The sequence below is a fragment of the Lissotriton vulgaris genome, chromosome 12 (genome assembly GCF_964263255.1).
Source record: "Lissotriton vulgaris chromosome 12, aLisVul1.2, whole genome shotgun sequence".
Taxonomy (NCBI): Eukaryota; Metazoa; Chordata; class Amphibia; order Caudata; family Salamandridae; genus Lissotriton; species Lissotriton vulgaris.
The window spans coordinates 524647644-524670683 of record NC_141700.1 but is presented as its reverse complement, the minus strand read 5'-3'; the positions used below and the strand labels follow the sequence as shown (position 1 = coordinate 524670683).

The following is a 23040-nucleotide window of genomic DNA, read 5'->3' as shown; positions in this document are numbered from 1 at the left end:
TGATGCTGTGGTGCCCCTGAGTGATGCTGTGGTGCCCCTGAGTGATGCTGTGGTGCCCCTGAGTGATGCTGTGGTGCCCCTGAGTGATGCTGTGGTGCCCCTGAGTGATGCTGTATGCTATGCTACGTTTTGTTTTGCTTTCCTATGTTTTGTTTTGTTATGCTATACTAGGTTTTGATATCCTATGCTTTTGATTTGTTATGCTATGCTGTGTTTTGTTATGCTATGCTGTGTTTTGTTATGCTATGCTATGCTTTGTTATGCTATGTTTTGCTATTCTATGCTATGTTGTGTTTTATTATGCTATGCTTTGTTTTGCTGTTATGTTTTGTTATGCTATGCTATGCTTTGTTATGCTATGTTATGCTATGCTTTGATTTGTTATGCTATGCTTTGATATGTTATGCTTTGATATGTTATGCTATGTTATGTTTTGTTATGTTATGCTATGTTGTGTTATGTTATGCTATGTTTTGTTATGTTATGCTATGTTTTGTTATGTTATGCTATGTTGTGTTATGTTATGCTATGTTGTGTTATGTTATGCTATGTTTTGTTACGCTATGTTTTGTTATGTTATGCTATGTTGTGTTTTGTTATGCTATGTTGTGTTGTGTTTTGTTATGCTATGTTTTGTTATGTTATGCTATGTTTTGTTATGTTATGCTATGTTTTGTTATGCTATGTTTTGTTATGCTATGTTTTGTTATGTTATGCTATGTTGTGTTTTGTTTTGCTGCCCTATGTTTTGTTATGTTATGCTATGATGTGTTTTGTTTTGCTGTCCTATGTTTTGTTTTGCTGTCCTATGTTTTGTTATGCTATGTTTTGTTTTGCTGTCCTATGTTTTGTTATGCTATGTTTTGTTTTGCTGTCCTATGTTTTGTTTTGTTATGCTATGTTTTGTTTTGCTGTCCTATGCTTGGTTTTGTTATCCTATGCTTTGTTTTGTTCTGCTATGCTGGTGAGGGTGTGTGAGGGTGTGTGAGGGTGTGTGAGAGTGAGGGTGTGTGAGTGAGGGTGTGTGAGTGAGGGTGTGTGAGTGAGGGTATGTGAGTGAGGGTGTGTGAGAGTGAGGGTGTGTGAGAGTGAGGGTGTGTGAGAGTGAGGGTGTGTGAGGGTGTGTGAGAGTGAGGGTGTGTGAGAGTGAGGGTGTGTGAGAGTGAGGGTGTGTGAGAGTGAGGGTGTGTGAGAGTGAGGGTGTGTGAGAGTGAGGGTGTGTGAGAGTGTGTGAGGGTGAGGGTGTGAGGTGTGTGAAGGGGTGTGAGGGGGTGTGTGTGGGTGTGTGAGGGTGTGTGTGGGGGTGTGAGAGGGTGTGTGAGGGTGAGAGGGTGTGTGAGGGTGAGAGGGTGTGTGAGGATGAGAGGGGGTGTGTGAGGGTGAGGGGGTGTGAGGGGGTGTAAGGGTGAAGGGGTGTGAGGGTGAGGGGGTGTGAGGGTGAAGGGGTGTGAGGGTGAGGGGGTGTGAGGGTGAGGGGGTGTGAGGGTGAGGGGGTGTGAGGGTGAGGGGGTGTGAGGGTGAGGGGGGCGTGAGGGTGTGGGGATGTGAGGGTGAGGGGGTGTGAAAGCCAGCAGCTCATTTACTTTCTATTTAAGCACCCTCAAATAGAGAATCTCACAGGATTGCTGGTGAACATCAAGTAAATTGATTGTTCCATTACTAAAATATATATGTGCAAGCCTTCTTTCTACAAATACCAGAACATGCTTGAATAGAGATGCAATAAATGTAATATTTAATGTTGCATCGAAGATAGTAACTCACTCCGGCAGTTAAGTGAGGAAACGAGGAACACCCCACTGACATTTAGGCTATTGAAGGGAAATGAGTGACACTTTGTATGAGACTATTGCAGTGCGAATGAGGGACACAAGTATTTGAGGTGAGCGAGCGAGAGTAAGTGAAAAAATAGCGCTGCAAGAGACCACCGCTGTGGAGAGAGAGAGACCCAGCTGAGCTATTTTAATTGAATGACGGACAATGAGTGCAACAGGTGCCGCGTAAGGGACCACTCCTTTGGAGAGTGAGTGGGACTCCAGTTTACGGGTATGCAACAAGTGAAATTGACTCAGCGAGACTCCTGTGGTCCCCATGAGACCTACGGTAGGGACTGAGAGACTCCTTACAGTCAGAGGAGAGAGGTGGTTTAAGGGGGAGACTGCATTCAACCATGGATCTGTACGAGGAGTGAGGGACACTCTGGCGTCTATGACGTAGGTGATGGAGTGAGACCGAGACCCCATTGAACTATAGGAGATGTTTGATGATGACAGAGAGACGCGCACTGCCTGAGGTGAGTGATGGGGCGCGTGAGAGGGAGACTCCAATGATGTGAGTGACGTATAACTAGCGAGACTCCATTGAAGCGTGACACCTCTGACGTGGATTTGGGTGGGACTCCTCAGCAGGCACACAGCAGCAGCTCAGCTGCCGGCCCTGTGCGGCGGGTGCAGCGCACCGGGCCGCGCCGGCGCAGAGGGCGCCGTGTGCGCTCGGAGCATGGCCGCCTCTTCATGCGCAGGAATGCAGCTGATGCTGAGAGCAAACAGGGCAAGGTTGTGTACACGGCACACAGCAGCAGCTCAGCTGCCGGTACTGTGCGGAAGGTGCAGCGCACCGGGCCGCGCCGGCGCAGAGGGGGCTGTGTGCGCTCTGCACACGGCCTGCTGCCCGGGCGCCACCGTGTGTGCCCTGCACGCAGCGTGCATCTGATTACATCCACCCCACCGCCCCAGCTCAGCGGCGCAATCCCAATTTTAACCTTAGAGCCGAGGGGTTTAATTCAAGGGCGTGGTCTACATACACGTTCCCTAAGAGAATTTCTCTTTTCCACAATTTTTCTAATTTGGTTTTGCCAGTGCTTTAAAAAAAAAGTCACGTTCACCTGACAGGAGTTAGTTTGCCATACTGTTCATAAATGTGCTTCTTTCTGCATTTCGTTTTCATTGCATCATCGGTTTATTTTGTTCATGCTAGTCATCCATTTTAATGGGGCTTTTTGTAGGCATGGGAGAACCAACACAGACTGGACCCCGGTTCCCGAGTCGGCAGTTCTGTATGTTACGCCACAGGCTGTCTGGGCTCCGGCGTCAGTGTGTTTAGCTGGGAGCGGCCGGTTTCAGTTTATATTTGTCTCCCTTGAAGCGACCTGCTGGCGGCAGAACCGGCTCGCCTGGGGCTGTGTGTGCAGCTCTGCGCCGCCCTCGTGTTCTGCTCCATGTGTGATGCATCTGCCTTAACTGGCTGCGTCTCGAATGGTTTAAACAAAATAAACTTAAGTTCCAAACCACAATGTGATTTCAGCTCAGCAGTGGATTACTTGTAAATATACTTAAATAATAAAAAAAATATTTATCACAACTATATCGTCAATTAGTTAATTCGGAACGTGAAATGAATTTCCAGTTTGGAATTTCTTGCAGACTTGAAACAAGCATTGGCCGCGCAGCAGTAAAGCTGCACGGCCGTGAAAGGATCATCTGCATTTTTAAAAAAAAGGCATCCAGCAACAAACATAACCAGCACTGCCTCTCCCCTACCTCCTCCACCGCCCAGGAACTCACATGAATGACGGCACAAACGAAACAAACAAAAAAAAAAAAACGGGCGGGAACAGAATACTGATTCCCGCCCCTCCAGGACTCCCTGCCCTGCCTCATGGTTGCCAAGGCAATATTTCTGAAAATATTGTCGTGCTACCGTAAGGCAGGTCATGGAGTCCTCGAGAGGTGGGATCCAGAGCAGACAAATCTGCTGAACAGGAGCTTTTTCCAATGGCAGGCCTCCATTTCGAGAGGCCTGCCAATGGAAAAAGGGGGCGTGGTTTCACGCAGTACTGAAATTCTCCTGTTCACAATAGGTCTTTGCCTCCAGCAGGGCCATGCCCTGCAATGGAGGCTTCGACCTAAAAAGGAGGGTCAGAGAGAGTCAGCGAAAGTAGAGAGGGACAGGGGAGGCACACAAAAATCAATCAATGACAGAGAAAGGTCAGAAAAGCAAGCAGGGACTGGGCACATAATTCGGGGCAAGCAAGCAGTGGCAAGGGAAGCAAGCAGGGATGGAAAAGTGTCATCAAAAGCCAGCAGAGACAGAGCAAGGAGTCTGGGACAGGGCAGGCAGTTAGAGGCAAGCAGGCAGCAACAGGGCAGGCTGGCTGGGGTGTTCAGGGAAAGAAAGCATGGGCAGAGGAGGGCCGGAGAAAGCAAGCAGGGACAGGCCAAGCAAAGAGGGGGCATGAAAGTTTGGCTAGGATAGACTCACAGAAAGAACGCAGGGACAGGACAAGAAATCTGGAGCAGTGTAAGCATGCAGGGAAAGAAAGCATCAACGGGAGAAGCACGCAAGAACAGAGGAAGCTCAGAGAAAGCAGGCAGAGACAGGACAACGAATGTGGGCAGGGGGAGAAAACAGGCACAGGGGCAGGGCAAGGAATCTGAGAAAGAGGAGGCACGCTGGAAAAATCGAGCAGCGACCGGAGAAGCAAGCAGGGACAGAGGGTCACAGAAAGAAAGTAGGGCATGAAATATGGGACAGGGTATTCAAGCAGGAAAGCAAGCAGGAGTGAGAAATCTGGAACAGGCAAAGTAGGCAGCGACAGGGCAAACAAGTTGGGACAAAACAAGCAAGCTGGGAGATGGAGCAGTGGATTAAAACAAGAACAGGGCACATAAGCAGGGACAAGGAAAGCAGGGCAAGGGTAAGCAGGGACAAGGAAAGCAGGGCGAGGGTAAGCAGGGACAAGGAAAGCAGGGTGAGGGTAAGCAAGCCAGGACAGGGAGTGGTTGTGACAGGAGGAAATGAAAAGGGAACCAAAAGTGCACAGGATATAACGAATAAGGTAATTGACGTCATATTAGGAACGGACAAACAGGAGCATTAAGAACACGCAGGGTTGAGTGCTACAAAGCGCGTTCTGTTTATCAAAGCACAGAATGATGGAGCCGGGAAAAAGCATGGGGAAACAGGAAAACACAGGGAGAGTGTATAATGATAGAGGCAGCGAGGGCTGGGGCTTGGACAGCAATCAAGTACGGGGTCAAGAAGGCACCGAATTGGAGAACACGGAAAACACCCAGGGCCAAAGAAGGAAGATGCAAGCACACGGGAGAGCAGGCGGAGACCAGAGGGCAAGGAGTAGCAAGCAAAACAAGCTTTCGGCATTGCTGTGGCGGGGTGGGGGGAGCGGTAGCATTCCTTTGAAGTCTGAAGGGGGGGTGCGGCAGCCTTTGAAGTCTGGTGCCGAGGCACAGACAAATGGTGGTGTGTGACGTGGCTGGCGTTGTGCATGCGCCTGTCTCACATGAACTGTGTCTAATCCGGCGCTTTGGTAGACTTTTCGGACCGCTTACTATAATCTCGCCGGAGCAATGCGCAAGCGCATTGGCTCAGGCGAGACCTAAAAAGGCTGCAGAGGCCAACTTACACGGACTGCTCTCGACAGCGGCTCTGCTCTACTCCAGCTCCACCTCCACCTGGGGTCCGGCGGGGCTCTGAGGATTACCATCAAAGGGGCGGAACTGCTCCTGGAGGAGCTAACCGCTTCCACGGTGAGCCCTGATTGACGGTGCCGGTTCCCCATGTCCTCTGCTTTTCCTCATGCTGATCACATTTCCCGGCGTTGAGGAACCCATCATCCAACGCTCCCTTCCAGGACTGGCTTGCCTGAGACCAGACCCTGCTCAGTGCCAGCGCCACCTGGGATCTGGCGGGCCCCCGAGAAACACCAGCAATGGAGCGAAGCTGCCTCAGGTGAACCCCGGTCGATGGTGCTGGCGCTCTCGTCTCTACTGCAAGCCCCCTGTTTTGTGCGCTCACCGGGCGCTGATTCCCCCCCCCCTTCTCCTCTGCCTGCCCCTTGCCGTGCGCGATCTCCGGGCGCTGGGGATCCCAAGGATAGGGGCCGCCACTTAAACGAGACTGCCCGGGGGAGCTGGCAAGATGAGAGACTGGCCGACCCCCCCACTCCGGTTGGACCCGCCTAAAGCTAGGCGGTGATTGGCATTCCTGCCCGTGGCTGATGCCTCGCTACTGGGTCTTGACGCCTGCCTCTAGCCCTCTCCTTCTGAATGGGGCTGCCTGAGGCCTGAAAGATTGGCGCGCTGGCCTGCCCCTCATTTTTGGGACTGGGTCCCCAGCTGCCAATATTCCAGCTTGCGACAGACTTGCCTTCACTCGCATGCTTGCCCTCTACACCCTAGTCGCGATGAATCAGTCTTTCGCCAGACAGATTGGAATTGACCTGATGATCTACGTGGAGGAGGGCATTCCTGCCTCACAGTCCCACCCTCTCATATGACACAGAGCTTGAACTGCATGTGTCGCAACGGCCCTTTTGGTGGAATTCTGATGGCCATGATTTGTTTTGGAGGACACCTAAATGGAAAATGGTCATGAAGCTTGGACGCCATTTAGACTGGTCGGTTAAGAATCAGTTGCCATTTTGTCCTTCTTCCCTTCTTCCCTCCCTGATCCTGGTGCCTCACCTAATGGGGATAGAGAAAAAGGACTCACCCCACTCCACCACGGTGGCGGCCATCTTGAAAGGGTATAAGCCTTGAAAGGAAGTGAATCTGGAGATCTAGTCTATTAATCCCTGTCCCTCAATAGATGTCCATTACGCCCTCTTCCATGTTAATTACTTGTTCCCCCCTTTTTGAATCCGTATTATTTAGCTATTCCCCCATCTATACATGGGGAGCAGCTATAATCAGTACGCTTCCCACTGGTTGCGTTAACCTCTGACCCCCATGGTATTTTTACCCTACCCTACTAACTTAATCAGTGCCCTCCTTATTTTGAAATAGTCCTTTTCCTTACCGATTGACTACCCAAAACTGTTTAACCAGTTAAATTTTGCAGGATACTATTAATCCAATATACTAACCCCAACTTACCTACTGCTATCTATAACTGTATACCCATTATCACTGACTTACCTCATTCTGCTATTTTTTTTATCCTTGGATTGTGTATGTTGTTCGTAACGCATCGTAAATTGTGTTAATTGCTAATTGTTTTGTTTTATGTGCAATCATAATGGTCTACATCATTTCTGTTTCCTTACTCGATATTCATTTTTGTTATTTATCTTTGCTCTATGTGCACTCATTATAGTCTTCCTCACTTTATTTCTTTTGGTTATATTTTTTAATTTTATATCTTGATTTTTCTAAAGGTTACATAGTTTATCTTTTGAGAAAGACGTACAGGGGCTTTTATACCTTTATATCCTTGTTCTTCATTGATTTATTTATCATAATTTTTATTATTATTGTTATCCCCTTTATCTCTTTCTCCCCCCCACCCTTTTCCCTACTTCACTCTATCTTATCTCCCGGCTGGCTCTACCTCTCATTCTCCCCTTCTCATAATATTGAACCCGTCTACTGCCTCCATTCCTGAAATATCCCCCTTCTCCCACCTCACACCCCCCTAACGCCTCCCACTTGAGCCACCACAGTACACGGCCCCCACTATCTCTTGGAGATATTACCTTACACTGACATTCCCCCGCCCTCCCCCCCTTCTCTCCAATCACCCCAACTGTGCTCTACCCCAAACTCCCTACCTCCAGTCGTCCCCTCATCCCCTGACCACTAAAACAGATCCATCCAGCCCCCCTCAACTTTAACCTCATGACACAGGACTCACCCATCCTTAAGCATGGCCCTAACTCTTGGTCCATCCTTTACCCCTCAAACCTTTCCAAAAATGGCGCGAAAAACTTTAAACACAAACTTCTTATATGCCACCAAGAAACCTTATTTGTTGACAACTACCATAGCCTAACCTCCATCATAAAAACTAACTACATCCTCTACACCAAACGCCCCTCTAAATGGAAAAGTATCTTTCTCCGCCACCTTCCTGTCACAAATTCCTGCAAAATCCCTTATGGTCTGAAACTTTCCACCACTCCTTCCCTCACATTCCCTGGCGAAATCGACATCTCTATTTTCAAATCAGGAAAGATCTCATTCAAGCCTCCGAAAACCACCTCACAATTTTTTTACTGCACTTCAGCTCATAATCCCAAAACCTACTACCTACACTTACCTCTAACCTTTCACCCCCAAACGCAAAATACCTCTGTCGCCTCACACCTTAACCCCAACCCAGCTGTTCCCTGACACTAATCCACAATGAAATCCCCGACTTTCAGATATATTTTCTCACGACCTCATCAGCATCCCCCTCCTGTTCTTTCTACAACCCCCTCTGCCTCCCAACCCCCCCCCGTGTCCTGTACCCCCGCCCCCGATCCCCTGACAGCTCCACAAATAATTCCAATCTCCTTCTTTCCTAACAACCTTACTACAATGCCCAGTCACCCTAATCCTCCCCACCTAACACACCACCTTGACCCCCAACAGCTCCATTAATAACTCCAATGTCTTCTCCTGTTATTCATCCCACCCATTATCTAACTAACCGCCACCAGCACCCCTCTCATGCCCCCTTCTCCTCTCATGACTCCCAGTTGACCCCTGGGAATGCCCTCTCACACCCTCCAACACCGCCGCCACCTTGCAACCTTAGCACCCCTCTCTCCCCTCCACCTGGTTTCCCACTGTACACACACTCCTGACCAACATGGACCATTCCCTCCTCCCACATGATCTCCTAGCCCCCCTCCCCATCCCACTTATTACCCAGTCTCACCTAAAGATAGAACTCCACCTCTCAACCCTTGTGTTAGAACTCTCTTCTCTCAGAAAGGACATCAACTCCCTCTCCACAAAGAATCCTTCCAATCACACCTATCCCCTGGACATCATACAAACGTACCCTGCACCCCATAACCAAGGGATTACTTTCCCTAAAGACAATTCTTCACCCAGGCCGCCTTGCATTAATTGTTCGCCCATACCACCCCACTTCCTGAACCACCCCCCAACCTCCCTGGCCTCAATAAAAACTAACCCCCTCACCACCCACTACAAATTCTCTCCCACCACATTCATCTATCCCTGTGATCCTGGGAACAAGTAGGACCCAGTCCTCCCCAGCCTCGCCAGACCTCCACAACAACTCACCACTATCTACTCCTGCTCCCCCACAAAAATAAACGACTCCAAACCCCTCAACTGCATGCTGGTCAACTGCCGATCGGCAACCTGTCATGCAACTAAAATCGCTGAAACCATCCTCAGTTAAAGCATTGACATTGCCTCCTTGATGGAAACATGGCTCAATGACCACTCCTCACCAATCCTTGACCTGCTCTCCCCCCTGGTTACTCCATCCTCAGAAAAGACAGGCTTAATAAAATTGGTGGGGACCTCGCTATAATTTATAAAAATTAACTTCAACTCACACCTGTCCTGCAGCCTGACCTTCCTACTTTTAAATACCTTGGTGCTGAACTCACAGTTCAGGGTTCCCCCTATTTACCTGCATAATATCTACCATCCACCTGGTGACCCGCTTTCCTTTGTTGAAGAATTGTCTGATCTTCTTTTCCAATCATCGATTAGCAAATCTAGAAAACTCTTCCTTGGGGACTTCAACCTCCACTGGAACAAAAATTGACGACCCCTCGGTCAATCTCATCAATGACCTACTCGATATCAGCGACTTGAAACAACTTTGCAACTTTCCAACACACGCCAAAGGTGCCACCCTTGACGCTGTTATCACTAGCAACCATTGACTGGTCCGACCACCACCTCATCCTCTTCACGATCAACAGCTCTGTGCCACCCCCTCCTCTAATACAGCTAAACAAATGAAGCTGGCCAGAAATCTTCACCTCATTCCCCCGGGAGAGCTGGAGACTAAAATAAAAGCACATCTTCAGTTTACTCCTCTCTCACAAAGTGCCAGTGACCTTACAGAACATTACAAAAAATTCATTGTTGAGGTCCTTCACAAAACTGCCCCAGCCAAATTAAAACTACAAAAAACGTAATCCCTCTAAATCCTGGTTCAATACCGACCTTAAAAATGAGAGGCGAGCTCTCAGGCAGACTGAACGCACATGGAGGCAACAGTACTCCCCCTTTAATCTTGCGCTCCTCAGAGCTGCAAGGGCCAACTACAAAAAACACATCTTTGATGAAAAAGCATCCTTCTTCCGTTCACAACTTGACCGGGCAAAAAAAATCGACCTAGGGAACTATTTAACATTGTTAAACACCAAACTGCCTCAGCCCCCCAAAACCTTTGGCTACGGTTGAAAGATGTGAAGAAACAGCTAGCTTCTTCTTAAACAAAATCACTAAGATTGATAAATCCTTCGTCATTACTACCCCCCCACATAGCCAACCTCTCCTCCTTAACATTCTCCCCATGTCTCCTTCCATTCCTATCACCGTCGCTGTCACCCCCCGGAACCTTACTACACTATCCTCCAGCGGAAAAAAAATGCTTCCTGGAATAACTTTTGTCCTGTCTCAGAAAGGGATGTCCTCAGGATCATCTCCTCAGCTTAAACCATCCACACATACCAGAGATCCTATCCCGGCCCATCTAGTACAAGACCTAAAACACATCATCGCCACATATTGGACAACTGTCATCAACTCCTCCCTTGCCATCGGCAGTGTCCCTGCAATCCCCCAACTAGGCCAAATTACCCCCACCTTCAAAAACGCTGCAGCGGACCCCAATGACTTAAATAATCTGCGCCCTATTTCTAATCTTCCTTTCTTATCTAAGGCCCTGGAAAAATGCGCCCTGCACCAGCTGGACAAACACATCGACTCATTCAACCTCTTAGATGCCTTACAATCAGATTTTCGAAAGGGCTGTAGCACTGAAACAGTCATGCTCAACATTACTGAGGACATCCATCGCTCCCTAGACAAAGGTGAATCCTCCCTTCCCATTCTTCTTGACCTCTCTGCTGCCTTTGATCCTGTTAATCATGCTGCCCTACTCAATATACTCAAAGACCGTTTTGGCTTTGACAGTGCTGTTCTCAAGTGGTTCACCTCCTTTTTCTAACATAGAACCCAACAAATTAAAGTCAGTAATGTAATTGCCTTTCTAAACCTCTGCCAGTCACCATGGGTGTCCCCCAGGGCTCTATTCTCTCTCCCACCCTATTTAACCTCTTCATGGAACCCCTCTCCCCTAGTCTTTAACAAGCGAAAATCTGTTACCACCTCTATGCTGACTACACCAAACGTTACTATAGGATCAAATCCCATGCCGATGTTTTACATCTCAACGATGCCTTAACTAAGATCCAATTATGGTTCCATCACAATCACCTCAAACTCAACCCTAAAAAAACAGAAATCATTCTATTTTCTTCTAAAAACAACTCGCTCCCTATTCAACACTGGATCTCTGACATTAAAGCTCTCAACTGCTCTCTCTCCATCTCTAACTCAGTCAAATCCCTCAGCATCAGCATCGATCAGAACCTCAGTCTTACTCCCCACATAAAAAACTCGGCCAAACGTGCTCTCTTCATACGCCATCATCTTAAAAAAAGTATACCCTTTATTCCTGCCAATTACTTTAAATCAGTTGTGCAATCGTTGGTCCTTTCTAGAATTAACTACGGTAATGTAACTCTCGCTAAAGTCCACCTTGCCCCTATCAAATCCATTCTTAACCTTGCTGCCAGGCTTATTACTGACTAAGCGTTTTCATCACATCTCCCATGTTCTCAAAGACCTCAAATGGCTCCCGATTGAAGGCAGAACCACCTACAGGACTGCTTGCATCACGCACAAAGCCCTCCTTCAAAATACCCCGTCTTACCCTCCGACACATTCCACAAAGCGGGCTGCACTAGAACAATGAGGAGCACTATCGCTCTTGCCCATGTCCCTCCTCTATGAAAAAATAAATCAACACAGTCTTGCTCCTTCTCTGGAAATGCGCCCTCTGTCTGGAATGCCATCCCTAAAGATCTACTCTGCAACCCCTCCTACCAAAGCTTCAAAAAAGATCTCAAGCTGCTCCTTCTCAACAAATCCTGGGGTACTTAATACACTATCACTGGCTACCAATTCTTACGCTGCCTTGTCAGTATAGATCCCATCCACTTCTTCCAGCTCTATCTTCGATCTGTTGTTTGATCTAGGTATTCTTAGTTTCTCCCCATTTAAAATCTGCTTCATGTTTTCAAATTGTTTTGTCATATTATTTCAATGTACCAAAGCTATATTTTTATTTTGTATTATTAAAACGTGTAAAGCGCTCTGATACTCGTGGCCAGCCAGCGCTATTTAAAACCTTTTAAGTAAATAAATAAATAAAAATAAAATAAACTAGAGAGCAGTACTCCTCTCGCGGTGGCTCTAGGCATTAGATGGAGCAGTTTGGAATAATGTACATAAAACTGTTTGCCCTACCAGAGATTGTTGTCTGTCATGAACATTCACACAGTAATGTTTTGAAAGTGTGTGTGTGTGTGTTTGTTTGTCCATATAGCAGCTTTGCAGATATTTAGTAGTGGAAGGTCACCTAAAAAAGCCATTGATGCACCTTTCTTTCTTGTAGAATTGGGAATGTTGGCAGATTTATATTTGCTTTTATATAGAACATTTGGATGCATCTGACAATCCACCTTGCAATCCCTCCTTTTGAGATGGCATCACCTTTCCTCGGATTTGGGAAAGCTACAAATAGCTGTGGTCTCTTTTGAAATTGTTTAGTTCTCCCAGTGTGATATCAAGTGTAGGAAGGGCACTTTTTGCCACTGTTTCTGGTTTTGGAAAGAAGACTGTAAGATCTAGTATTTTATTTAGGTGAAAAGGAGATATGTAAGACCTCCGGTACGATTTTTGGCTTTCTATGTAGGCAAACCTTATCCTGGAAAACCTAAAGATTTGAACATATGGTTCCTCAATGGTTAATGCATGAATTTAACTAACTTTTCTTAAGGAAGGTATAGTTACACGGAAAACTACCTCCCAAAACAGAAATGGAAATTAATACAGTGGTTTAAAAGGTGTGGACATTAGTTGTGTAAGCACCACATTAAAGTTCCATGACATTACTGGTGGTGTTCGAAGTGGAATTACCCTTTTTAAACCTTCCATAAAAGCATTGATTACAGGTAAACGAAAATTTGACTGACAGTTGCGATTTCGCTGATAAGCTGCAATGGCTGCTAGATGTAGTCTTATGGAAGTGTATGCTAAATGTGACTTTTGGAAATGTGGCAAATAGCATACTAGCTGTTGAACTGTAGGGGCACAAGGGTCTATGTTTTGAGCAATACAATGTGCAAAACATTTCCATTGGGCTGCAGAACATACTCTTGTTATTGGCCGCCTTGCTCTCTTAAGAATGTCCAAGCATTCTGGAGACAATTGTAACCCCTCGGCTCAGTAGGGGTTTAGAGGCACCGACTGGCAGAGCGGGGCCTCATTGACCTGAGCGAGCGCCAGGCGAGGTGAGGCCACTCCCAATCCAATTGTGGGAGAGGAAAATATCCAAACAAGACCACACCTTTTACCAATCAGACGCTAACCATTGGGTAGGTCTTCCTGGTACACTCGGTTGTATCAATATGTGTGTTTTTTCTGGTTCTTTTGAGCACAGTTTTTTCACCGTTGCAGTAGTGTTCCATCCATAGGTCCTGAAGAAAGCCATTAGTTGGCTGAAACATGTTGACCAGCGATTAGACCAATTGGTAGTTGTATTTGTTAAATACTACCCTCCCTCTGCGTTTTAATCTTGCCATGTGGGTGGCCTCATTAATAAAAATCGTTCTTTTGGCATCCTCATAGGCAATTTTATACTTCACTATTCTTGCACCACATTTGCTTTGCACTGCAACTTTCTCTTTTCCCACAGCTCTTGACCTTCTTCCTGTGGCGGCACACACTGGTAAATTTGGATGCCAGATCTTCCTCATAATAGCTTAGTGAGGATTCTGGATGATACCAGTGAGCAATTCAATCCCAAATGATGAAGCTCCGCCAACAGGTGGGCTGATGGGACTTTTCTAGTTTCATTCTTTTTCTCTCCTTACACTTCTGTCTATACATATTATAGTGGTAGCAATTACGTTGTCTAACAAGTAGACTCTTTGTTAGCCAGCCTCTTAGACCCTCAGTACCCCTTGTGTGTTTTTTGACAATTGTAAATATCCAAATTCTATGACTTCAGAAGCTAAACTGCTAGGTTGAGTTGTTTGAGGTCTGGGTGCCTGCCTCTGCCATTGCTGTGACAGGCAAGATCTGTATGTTGGCAAGCTTCTCATGATGTCCTAAGCCAACTCCAGTAATGTTATGAACCAGGGTTGTGTAGCCCATGCAGGATCTACAAGAATCCTCTTGAGTGAGGGTTGTCTTAGTTTCCTGATCAGATATAAAAAAAATCTAATTGCCACAGAGCCCCACCACATATATTCTCTTTTTAGATCCCAAGGAACCACACAGGTGGCTGAGCTGCTTCTCATGGGCGTCCTGTGGTACTGCAGCGCACCTGAAGAATTTTTATGTATGGCCCCAAGGGCGGTGTCTCTCGGAACCCATCCCCCATAAAGCCTGGGGGGAGGGGCAGGGGATCCATAGCCTGGCCTCATGTTTTTTTTATGTTTTCCAAGACTCGGAGACAAAGCTCCTGAGTCCTAAAAAGGGAGCTGCAACACTTTTCTTCAAGGTGCAGCCGCAAATTACATTGTGTGGTCCTGTAGGGGTCTCGCGAGACTGACCAATGGGATTGAGCATTTTGATGTTTCCCCCCCCCCCACAGGAGTACTGCGGCAACAGATATCTTTAAACCCTTAATTTCACTAATATCGCTGAATAGATTTACACGAAACCACAATATACACTCTTTCTGGATAAATATCTAGCTTTGTGCCAAATTTGGTGTCATTCTGTTCAGCTGTTTTTTCTGTATCGTTGTCCAATTTTTCCTTTGGAAAACACATGGGGAAAAATGTTTTGGAACCACCCCTTTATCTCAGTAATTGCATCACAGATCACCCAGAAACTTTCATGAAAGGAATGGGGTGTATTTTTGTTTAGGCAGAAATATGCCTCATGATCTGCAGAGGTTGAGGGGCTAGTAGTCACACCTTCGTCAAAGCACTCCTCTTGGAAAATAACCTGAAGGCACCCCTGGAGACCGCATCTTGGTCTACAAAATACAGCGTGTCAGTGTAAAACCGTATGTATTAAATATCAGGTGAACACACATTAGGTATGAACCCCATTGTTTCCTATTCACAGGATTCTTTAGGAGTGGTACGCACGGGGTTGACCCTCGTGTGGTCCTGAAGAGGAACTTTAGGGGAAAGCTCGAAACATGTCAACCCAGTACTAGGGACACCATACTCATTACAGTTAGGTCTTTCCTTAGTAGTAACACCTGATTTTAAAACATAACGACTAGGAGCAGGAATAAAATATTAGCTCACTAGCTAGGTATTTTTAACTTATTTTTCCCACTCCACATCACTGCACCACACATATTTTCCAAAAACTAAGTGCTCCTACGTAGTTCGCAAATTGCAGCACGCCTCAATCCGCAGCGGATTGAGAGGACCCCAATGATCAAGCATGCCACCTAGGGGTAACCCTGGTGGATGAGGGGACTCTATAAAATAATTTTCCTTTCTGGAAAGAGGGTTTTTCACACATGTTCAGTGGAATCCCTGTTGTTCCTATGGTTAGGTAGCGGCAGCATCATCAAGCCACTTGCTCCTGCTGGGCACCTGTCGCCTACCCCAATGCATTGCCACCCTACGCTATAGCCATAGCCGTCAGCTGACGGACCTCCAGTGGAGCATCTTTGACATAGCCCAATAGCGCGACTGGGGAAAAGCACTCAGGAAAATAGCCCAGGATACTAATCACATCCCTAAGCACCATATCCCAGAAGTCTGGTGTCTCAAGTGACTCCCACGCTAGGTGCAGAAAATCAGCATGTAGCGCAGCGCAGCACACCTCTTCAATGTGACACATTTGAAGCAGACATGCAGGCGTGTGGTAGATTCTGTGTAAAAATGTGAAGTGAAGGAAGTGCAACTGTAGTTAGGGGATATGGCCTTGGACTGGGAGTAGCAGTGAGTCCATTGTTCCTTACTTATCACCACATTGATCTCATCCAACCAAGTCAGGTGGGCAGAGGTTGCTCAGATCGGCTCGGTCTTCTGCATACCAGTATAGATGCACGTGATCAGCTTAAGGGGCAAAGGGTTGGTAACCATCTCTAGCACTGTGGACATGGGGGTCAGGGACTGCCGGACACATGTCATGAGACCCTACAGTGATGCCCGTAAGTCGTGGTGTCCAGAAAAGAAGCTGCAAGTTCCCGAAACACCTGCTGATGGGCAACAAAGCTACCATCAAGGTACAGGGCCCCAAAAGAAGTCAGTTACATCTGTCGCAGATGAACTTGTGTCCCCACATCAGCAGCCATAGGAGAGACCACTACGTTCAATCACTCCTCAGGAAAATGTCACCTGACGTCTTTTATTTTTCTTATTAACTTGTGTACTAACTTGAAGGTGGCAGGATATTCATAAAACAACAGATATATATGTCAATGTCTTTATGTTCCTAAGTGCTTTCACTTAAGCTCTTACTTCCTCTCCTCTCTGTGCCTTTTGTTTCAAAGTAGCGTAAGGGAGACCTAACTAACACATCAGCAAACACCATAAATTAACTTAAAGTTCCTTCCTTTCCTCTACTTTCTTGCCCATATACTGTACCCTCTTCACCTTTCTACTCTCTCCAGTGCTCTTTGAATGGCCCAAGACTCGCTTCAGTGCACTACAAGCTCCCCACATAAGACACATTTTCTCAACATTTTGTATTGATGACACTCACATTTGGCTCACCAATGACACTCCACTTCCTCCTTTCACATTACTAAACTTAACGTATAGTAGATCGCTCTCATTCCATCATCACACAAACCCATCAAAGCCTTCTGCTGGCCACACTACTTATGGTTTTAAGAAGCTGTTGTTTAGTGATCTGATCTACTGATAATTCTATGACATTGACCATAGAGAAATCCAGACCACTATCAGACCAGAGTTTACAATGTGTAAACGTTAGAGTTTCAAACTCTAGTTGCACATCGTGTAAGTTCTCTCTCTTTAATCTCCTGTTGAAATAATGACCACCTGCTGCTCTTTCCAACTGAATGTCCAGTTACTGTGAAAGAGGAAAACAGTTTTTTATTTGATATCAAATGACTATTATTCTTGTCTACAACCAGAAAATGTTGACTTGAGCTTACCAATGACAAACTGCTGACATTCTGGCAAATCCCATTTGGTATCATTGTGAGGAGCTTAGAGTGCAGAAATTCCTACAGTGATTTAAGGCTTATGGTTGCGCCAAGGAAGGTACAGAGTGCTGGTGTTCAGACTCGAGTAAAGGCGAAAGCTGTGAGAAAATGTTTAAACACACTTTGGGAGATACCGCAAGAGAACACAAATAATTTACTGAGAGCACCTCACCTGTTCCTGTGTACACAAAAAGTGCAATAACCATGGCAGTGGTCACGACCCAACTCCAAGTCTTCAACTCAGGACGCTTCATGCTGTTAAATACCGGCACACTGCTCACATGACACTGCCAAGACAAAGAATGGCAAGAGGAAAAGACGACCAGAAGAAAGATTGGGAGAAAATGAGTGAATGCAATGAGTATGAGTGTAAGTGACAAATGGAGGAAGAAAGAGGAAAGAAAGAGATAAGGGGCAGTGAGGAGAGAAGAAGGGAAGCAGATGAGAGAGACATGTAATACAAAGTTAAATGCAGTACAGACATGCAATGTCAAAACCCCCAAACAAAGGCACATTGCCAATCAACAACCAGACATGTGATAAATGAAGGAAGAGATGTACCTGGAATCCAAAGCAGATAGTGGGCATGGCGTTAAACACAGACATCCAGGAGGGCGGACTGTGAAAGAAAGCATGTTTTCATGAACAGTTTATTTATTCTATTCATATTTAAATATTTTCCTCCCACTGCAGACAGTAAAATAAGGTAACTGATCTCCCTAAATCTGAGCAAACCACCAACCTATGACTCGTATGTACTTTATATAGTTACTTATCTCCCGAGGACCTGAGTAGAAGTGTCTAATGTACATGAATTATTAAATATATTGTCACGGCTTAAGAATTATGTATTAATGTACTGTCGAATTCTAATGCTCTATGTCATGCACTTTGATGGTTTTAACTTAACCGAATAAAGTTATGTATGACTGACTGACTGACTGACTGACTGGAATGTATACCACCCCCACCACTCATAATAACAATTAATATTTCCCTCTACTAATCCACCACTAATTCACCTTTGGGTTCCAGAGTAGCGTGCTACTCGCCAAAATGCCTAATCAGGGACAGTAAGTGCGGTATAAATACAAATACCATTTAATTTCAAGAGAGTTTACTTATAAGAAGGCTTCAATGTGATAAACAGAATGCATATGACAGTCACAGTTCTGCAAAACCTGTTGGAAGTCTGATAATAAGGAGTTGTGATTTGCCTCAGGGAGGAAAGGAAAGATCGCATAGAGAAATTGGAGTTAAAAGTGGCAGAAACACGCTAGTGCTCCCATGTAGGCAGCAAATGACAAACGTTCATAGTAGGTGGCTGCGCCCTGCCACACCACCAAGTCTCTTCCAATTGCGACCGCACTCACAATATAGGTGCATTTTTAATACCACTAAGTCTGTGCCCTGGGGTGATACCAGGGTGACGGGTAAGTGCCTGGGGAATGAATATAAGTTACATAGAGACATACAAGCACTGGGTAAAAAGAAGCACTAGAGAGGGAAAGATCGGTGTTCAATACCGGAGTGAGTATCTGATATCAAGCAAACTGGTCAAAACAAACCTGTAGATTAGTCCTAGAGGGAGTACAGATAGGTACAGGAGCCCATTGTCTACAAATCAACATCAATAATTCCACTAGTCTGGATGAATGCCCAAAAGGCAAGCATAGTTGAGTGTATGTATCTAAAAGTGAGGGTTGAGGGGTGCACACAGTGAGGCATATACTGTTAGATTGGCCTCTGCTCAAGGTTGAATTCCACAATACTTAAAGGACTACTGATCATATATTGTGACCCCAGAAGGAAGGTGAAACCATGTTCAGTACCATACTCCCTTTTTTTCCTTGTTCATAGATGAGGTGCTCTATTCTGAGCCTCTAACCCAGGCGGGGGCCTTGTCTTGTATAATCTTTGTGCAGAATGAAAGCTCTACCACTTAGTTTTATCTCAGAAGTGAGGACAGGGTCAATAAATTGTATGGGCATGGGAATCTCAGCAGCAGACATTGTTGGATCATAAAATATAGTGTCATGGACAGAAATGCATGAATCGGGGGCAATAAAAAGACGACCGATTAAAGGAATACCACCAATGAGATTCTAAAATGATAATTAAGCAAACGGATATGTAGCATCTCTAAGATCTTGTTCAAGCAATAGTCCTTTCCAAGAGGCTGGATGAGAGCTTTATCCTCCTGCAAACAATAACTGAGATTTCAGAGAGCTTAAGCCAAGTTCCACAAGAGTTGGCACTGTGCTCTTAGTAAGCTCAGTAAGACACTCTATAGCTAGCATCAAAGTGTTGTCAATGTAATTCGAAGTTGTACAAAAGAACGGTGTGAGGGAGCTATTGAGAAATTCAGTACCTTTGTTTGGTGGCTAGGTGCCCACCTTCATTAATCCCAAGGGAGCAGAAGGTTAAGTCCACGATCTAGCAATTGAACGTGTCCCATGCTGGCCAGGAACCAGATCACTCTCAGGCCCGGAGACGCAGTCTTGGAGCACTGCATAGTAAGTGCAGCGGAATCAATGTGGTGCCACTTTACACCATGGCACAGTACAAGTGTCTATTACATGGTCAAACAATAAAAGAAGTTTAAAAAGCTATTATCAACCCCTCTGCTTTAACCAGGACCAACCCAAGCAGGGAGGAATAAATCCCTCAAAAAAGTTGACATGGCACCTCCCTATACAGCGCTTCTGGAAATCTTCACTCATACAGAATCGGCCACAAGCTGTAGAGAATAATCAGGCACCTATACAACGTTCTGGATGTTATCTCAGCTCCTGATGTCTTTCAGGGCCTCTTTAAGGTCTGAAGTCAGGCACATCTAGCTTGAATCCAAGTTAGGAGCCTTGCAGTCATCCTAAGAGGCCCTCCATCATTCTTGCCTTACATTGGATAAGATGAGCCGACTGCTGCATTCCTTAAACTCACACGGTTATGTTGCTCGATAGCTGCAATTGGTGGGAGTGTGGTAGAGCAAGCCGCAGCAAACGCTTACAGGCACAGCACAATTGAGTCCACTGCATACAGAAATGCACACTAGACCATTTTGCAAGTAATAATCCAAAAATGCACAACCAGAACTGTACACCGCTGCAGGTATCCACAATTTGGGCATAAGAATGCACTCTTTCTCCTTCAAATACATTCTGGGTTGAGCCACTAATGAATGTATGCAAGGATTGCCCGATTTGTCCTGAACAAGTGGAATCCATTGCCCATGTTTTTTTCATTTGCCCAACATACAAGAATCTGAGACATAAATGGATCAAGCCGACATGCCATTTGTTGGGTATTACTTCTGGTACAGAAGCTCTTAGGATTTTAAGAACGGATGGGAACGATTTCGGTATAATTGCTGTATCAAAATTCCTACACGGCATGCGGTTCCTTCGAGCACAGGGTTTGACTGCATGATGCATAATGAGACAGTAATATACTCATCTGTTTTAACGAACCTGGTTTTTTAAAAGTGGGTGCATGGACGATATTATAAACCTGGATTATACGATAATTTACTAATTAATTTATTTATAGTATTTATGCACTCTGCATCTTTGGAGCTTTTGAGCTTTTAAGGGACCTCTGAACTCTGTAAACTCGCGAATCATGAAATTGATTTTAAATGTTTGAATTTTTGTTTTAAATGTATATATGTCTTTTATGAATTTGAATTCGAATAAAGACTAATTTGACTTGACTTGTATGCAAGTGAATTTTTAAAAATAATCCCTAAAGGATTTTATTAATAATGTAGTTGATGCAGAGCTTGTAAATCCAGATGGCGGCTTTGAGAAAATATGTGTGCGCAAAAGCAAAATGTGTTCGGATAGAACCCTGGCACCTATGCTGACATCAATACAGATTGAACAAGCATTTACAATGCAATGGTCTCGCCTTTGCAAAAGTTAGAGCTATTGGCATTGTAAATGACAAAAATTGTATTTATGTGTTGGTTTTGAAAACAGATAAATAAATGGCATTGTCATTTACAATGCCAATAGCTTAATCTCTCACAAATGCACACACACCATGCTCTCCCTAGAACACTCACACTGCTGTCTCTCTCACACTGCTGTCTCTCCCACACACAGCCACACACACACATACAGCGAGCCACACACACACATACAGAGAGCCACACACACAGCCAAACACATACAGAAATGCTTTTGAGTTAGAAACAATTTATCTACAGATTATGCGCCAGATGAGAGATAATTATGCAAAATAAAGCAGAAGCAGCAAACACAGGATCGCATAATTGCAGTGGCCCTCGCCATGACCTACTATTATATTTGAACTCTAACTTTTTGATGGTCCAACTGGACCCTTTCCATACCTGTCCACTGGGTGCAACGTGATGAATTTATTGTGACCCCCCAGCCTTCAGCACTTTTGTCAGAGTAACAGGTCCCCTCCGCCCCCACCCTAATCAGGTCTCCACAGACCCAGAAGAGACACAAGAGGCAAAGCCACGGCACACCGTGACTGGAAGGTGCAGCTGCTCGCTTCTCCTCCCCCGGGCCCCTTGACAAGTGACATTTATTTATTTAATGCGTTTTTACATAGCGCAAACTTTTGTACCCGAAGGTGTAAGAGCGCTTTATAAAAGGACCAGTTACATTACATAACATTCAAGGCTGTACGAGTTTAGGCCTAAGATCAGTGTTGCATGATAACTTGTTGGTTAGTATTAAATAACGTGTTCGCGTTAGATCAAAGGTCTCTGTGCTCATAATACGACATGGGCACCCTAGCGCTGATCCTTTTCCTCCGATTATTATACCCAAATGTTTCTGCACTTGACCCAACGTGGCTGCTAAACCGGACGCACGCTAAAAAAGAGTTGCGGTCTGCCTGAACATGAACATCAGCACTAAAGGCTGCGTGTCCTGTGCGGGCTCTGATGTCAGCCACCACCCGGGGCGGAGAGAGCGGCGAGGGTCAAGCAGAGTATAACGTGTCACACAAGACAGGCAGGGTGACTGGGCTGTCAGCGCAGCTACACCAACCCCTTCGACCCAGCCCATGGGCACCCTAGACTTGAACGTTTAAGAGGCGGAGGGAGGAACAAGACAGCTTTATCACCGGGAGGGGTGCGCATGAATATTGTGCACAGGGCGGCACGTAGCAGGCTGGCACGGCTGTTGGTGACGATCTTGGTGGGAGTTCAGGGATCCCCTAACCATATGCCTGGGTGAAGGCGGCACTCACCCCCTTTCTCGCCGATAGCGAGTTGTAGTTTGGCGGCTCCAATCACCAAGACGATGCCGAGGATGAACCATTCCTTGCGGACACGTTCCAGTAGGCCCATGCTGCCGGGGATCAGAAACGTACTGTCCCAAGAGTCACAAATGGAAGGGGCGGCGGTCGTGCCTAAAGCCGCTCTCATCTCAGCTGCTCCGGCCAGGGATCCGGGAGCGGAGACCAGGCTCCAGCACTCGCCGCCATCGTTTACCGCACACCACTGATGAGCGATGCAGGAGAATCCAGCTGAATGAAAGTGGGAGCGGCTCGGCACCTCCTACGCCATGACACCCGCGGTGCGACAGCAGCTCTTCTCTCAGCTGCCGCCCTGCCCCTGCTAGCTAAGTCTCGCCCCCCTGTGCCATCAGAGCCCTATTGGGTCCTTGTTGATCCGAGCTCTCATCACTATCTCTTCAACATGAATCGGACACAGAGTGGGTCGATGTATTGATCAGCGCCGCTCTTTGGTGGAGCAAGGCAGCACTCTGCATTCAAGATGTTGGAGGACAGTATTTTCCCACAGCCGCGCAACAACTCGGTTAGGCTGGTAGACGGCCATCG

General features: G+C 46.1%; 1 protein-coding gene across 1 annotated transcript in view; it reads right to left on the bottom strand.

Annotated features, from left to right (window-relative positions):
* The window catches only part of SLC38A7 (solute carrier family 38 member 7), a 192336-nt gene that overhangs the window by 49106 nt on the left and 120190 nt on the right, over positions 1-23040 (bottom strand). Inside the window, exons 6-7 of the mRNA XM_086945300.1 lie at positions 17779-17836; positions 17390-17504 (exon numbers count right to left, since the gene is read on the bottom strand). Of these exons, the coding sequence (XP_086801426.1) occupies positions 17390-17504; positions 17779-17836 (173 nt within the window). The remainder of the gene's footprint in view (positions 1-17389; positions 17505-17778; positions 17837-23040) is intronic.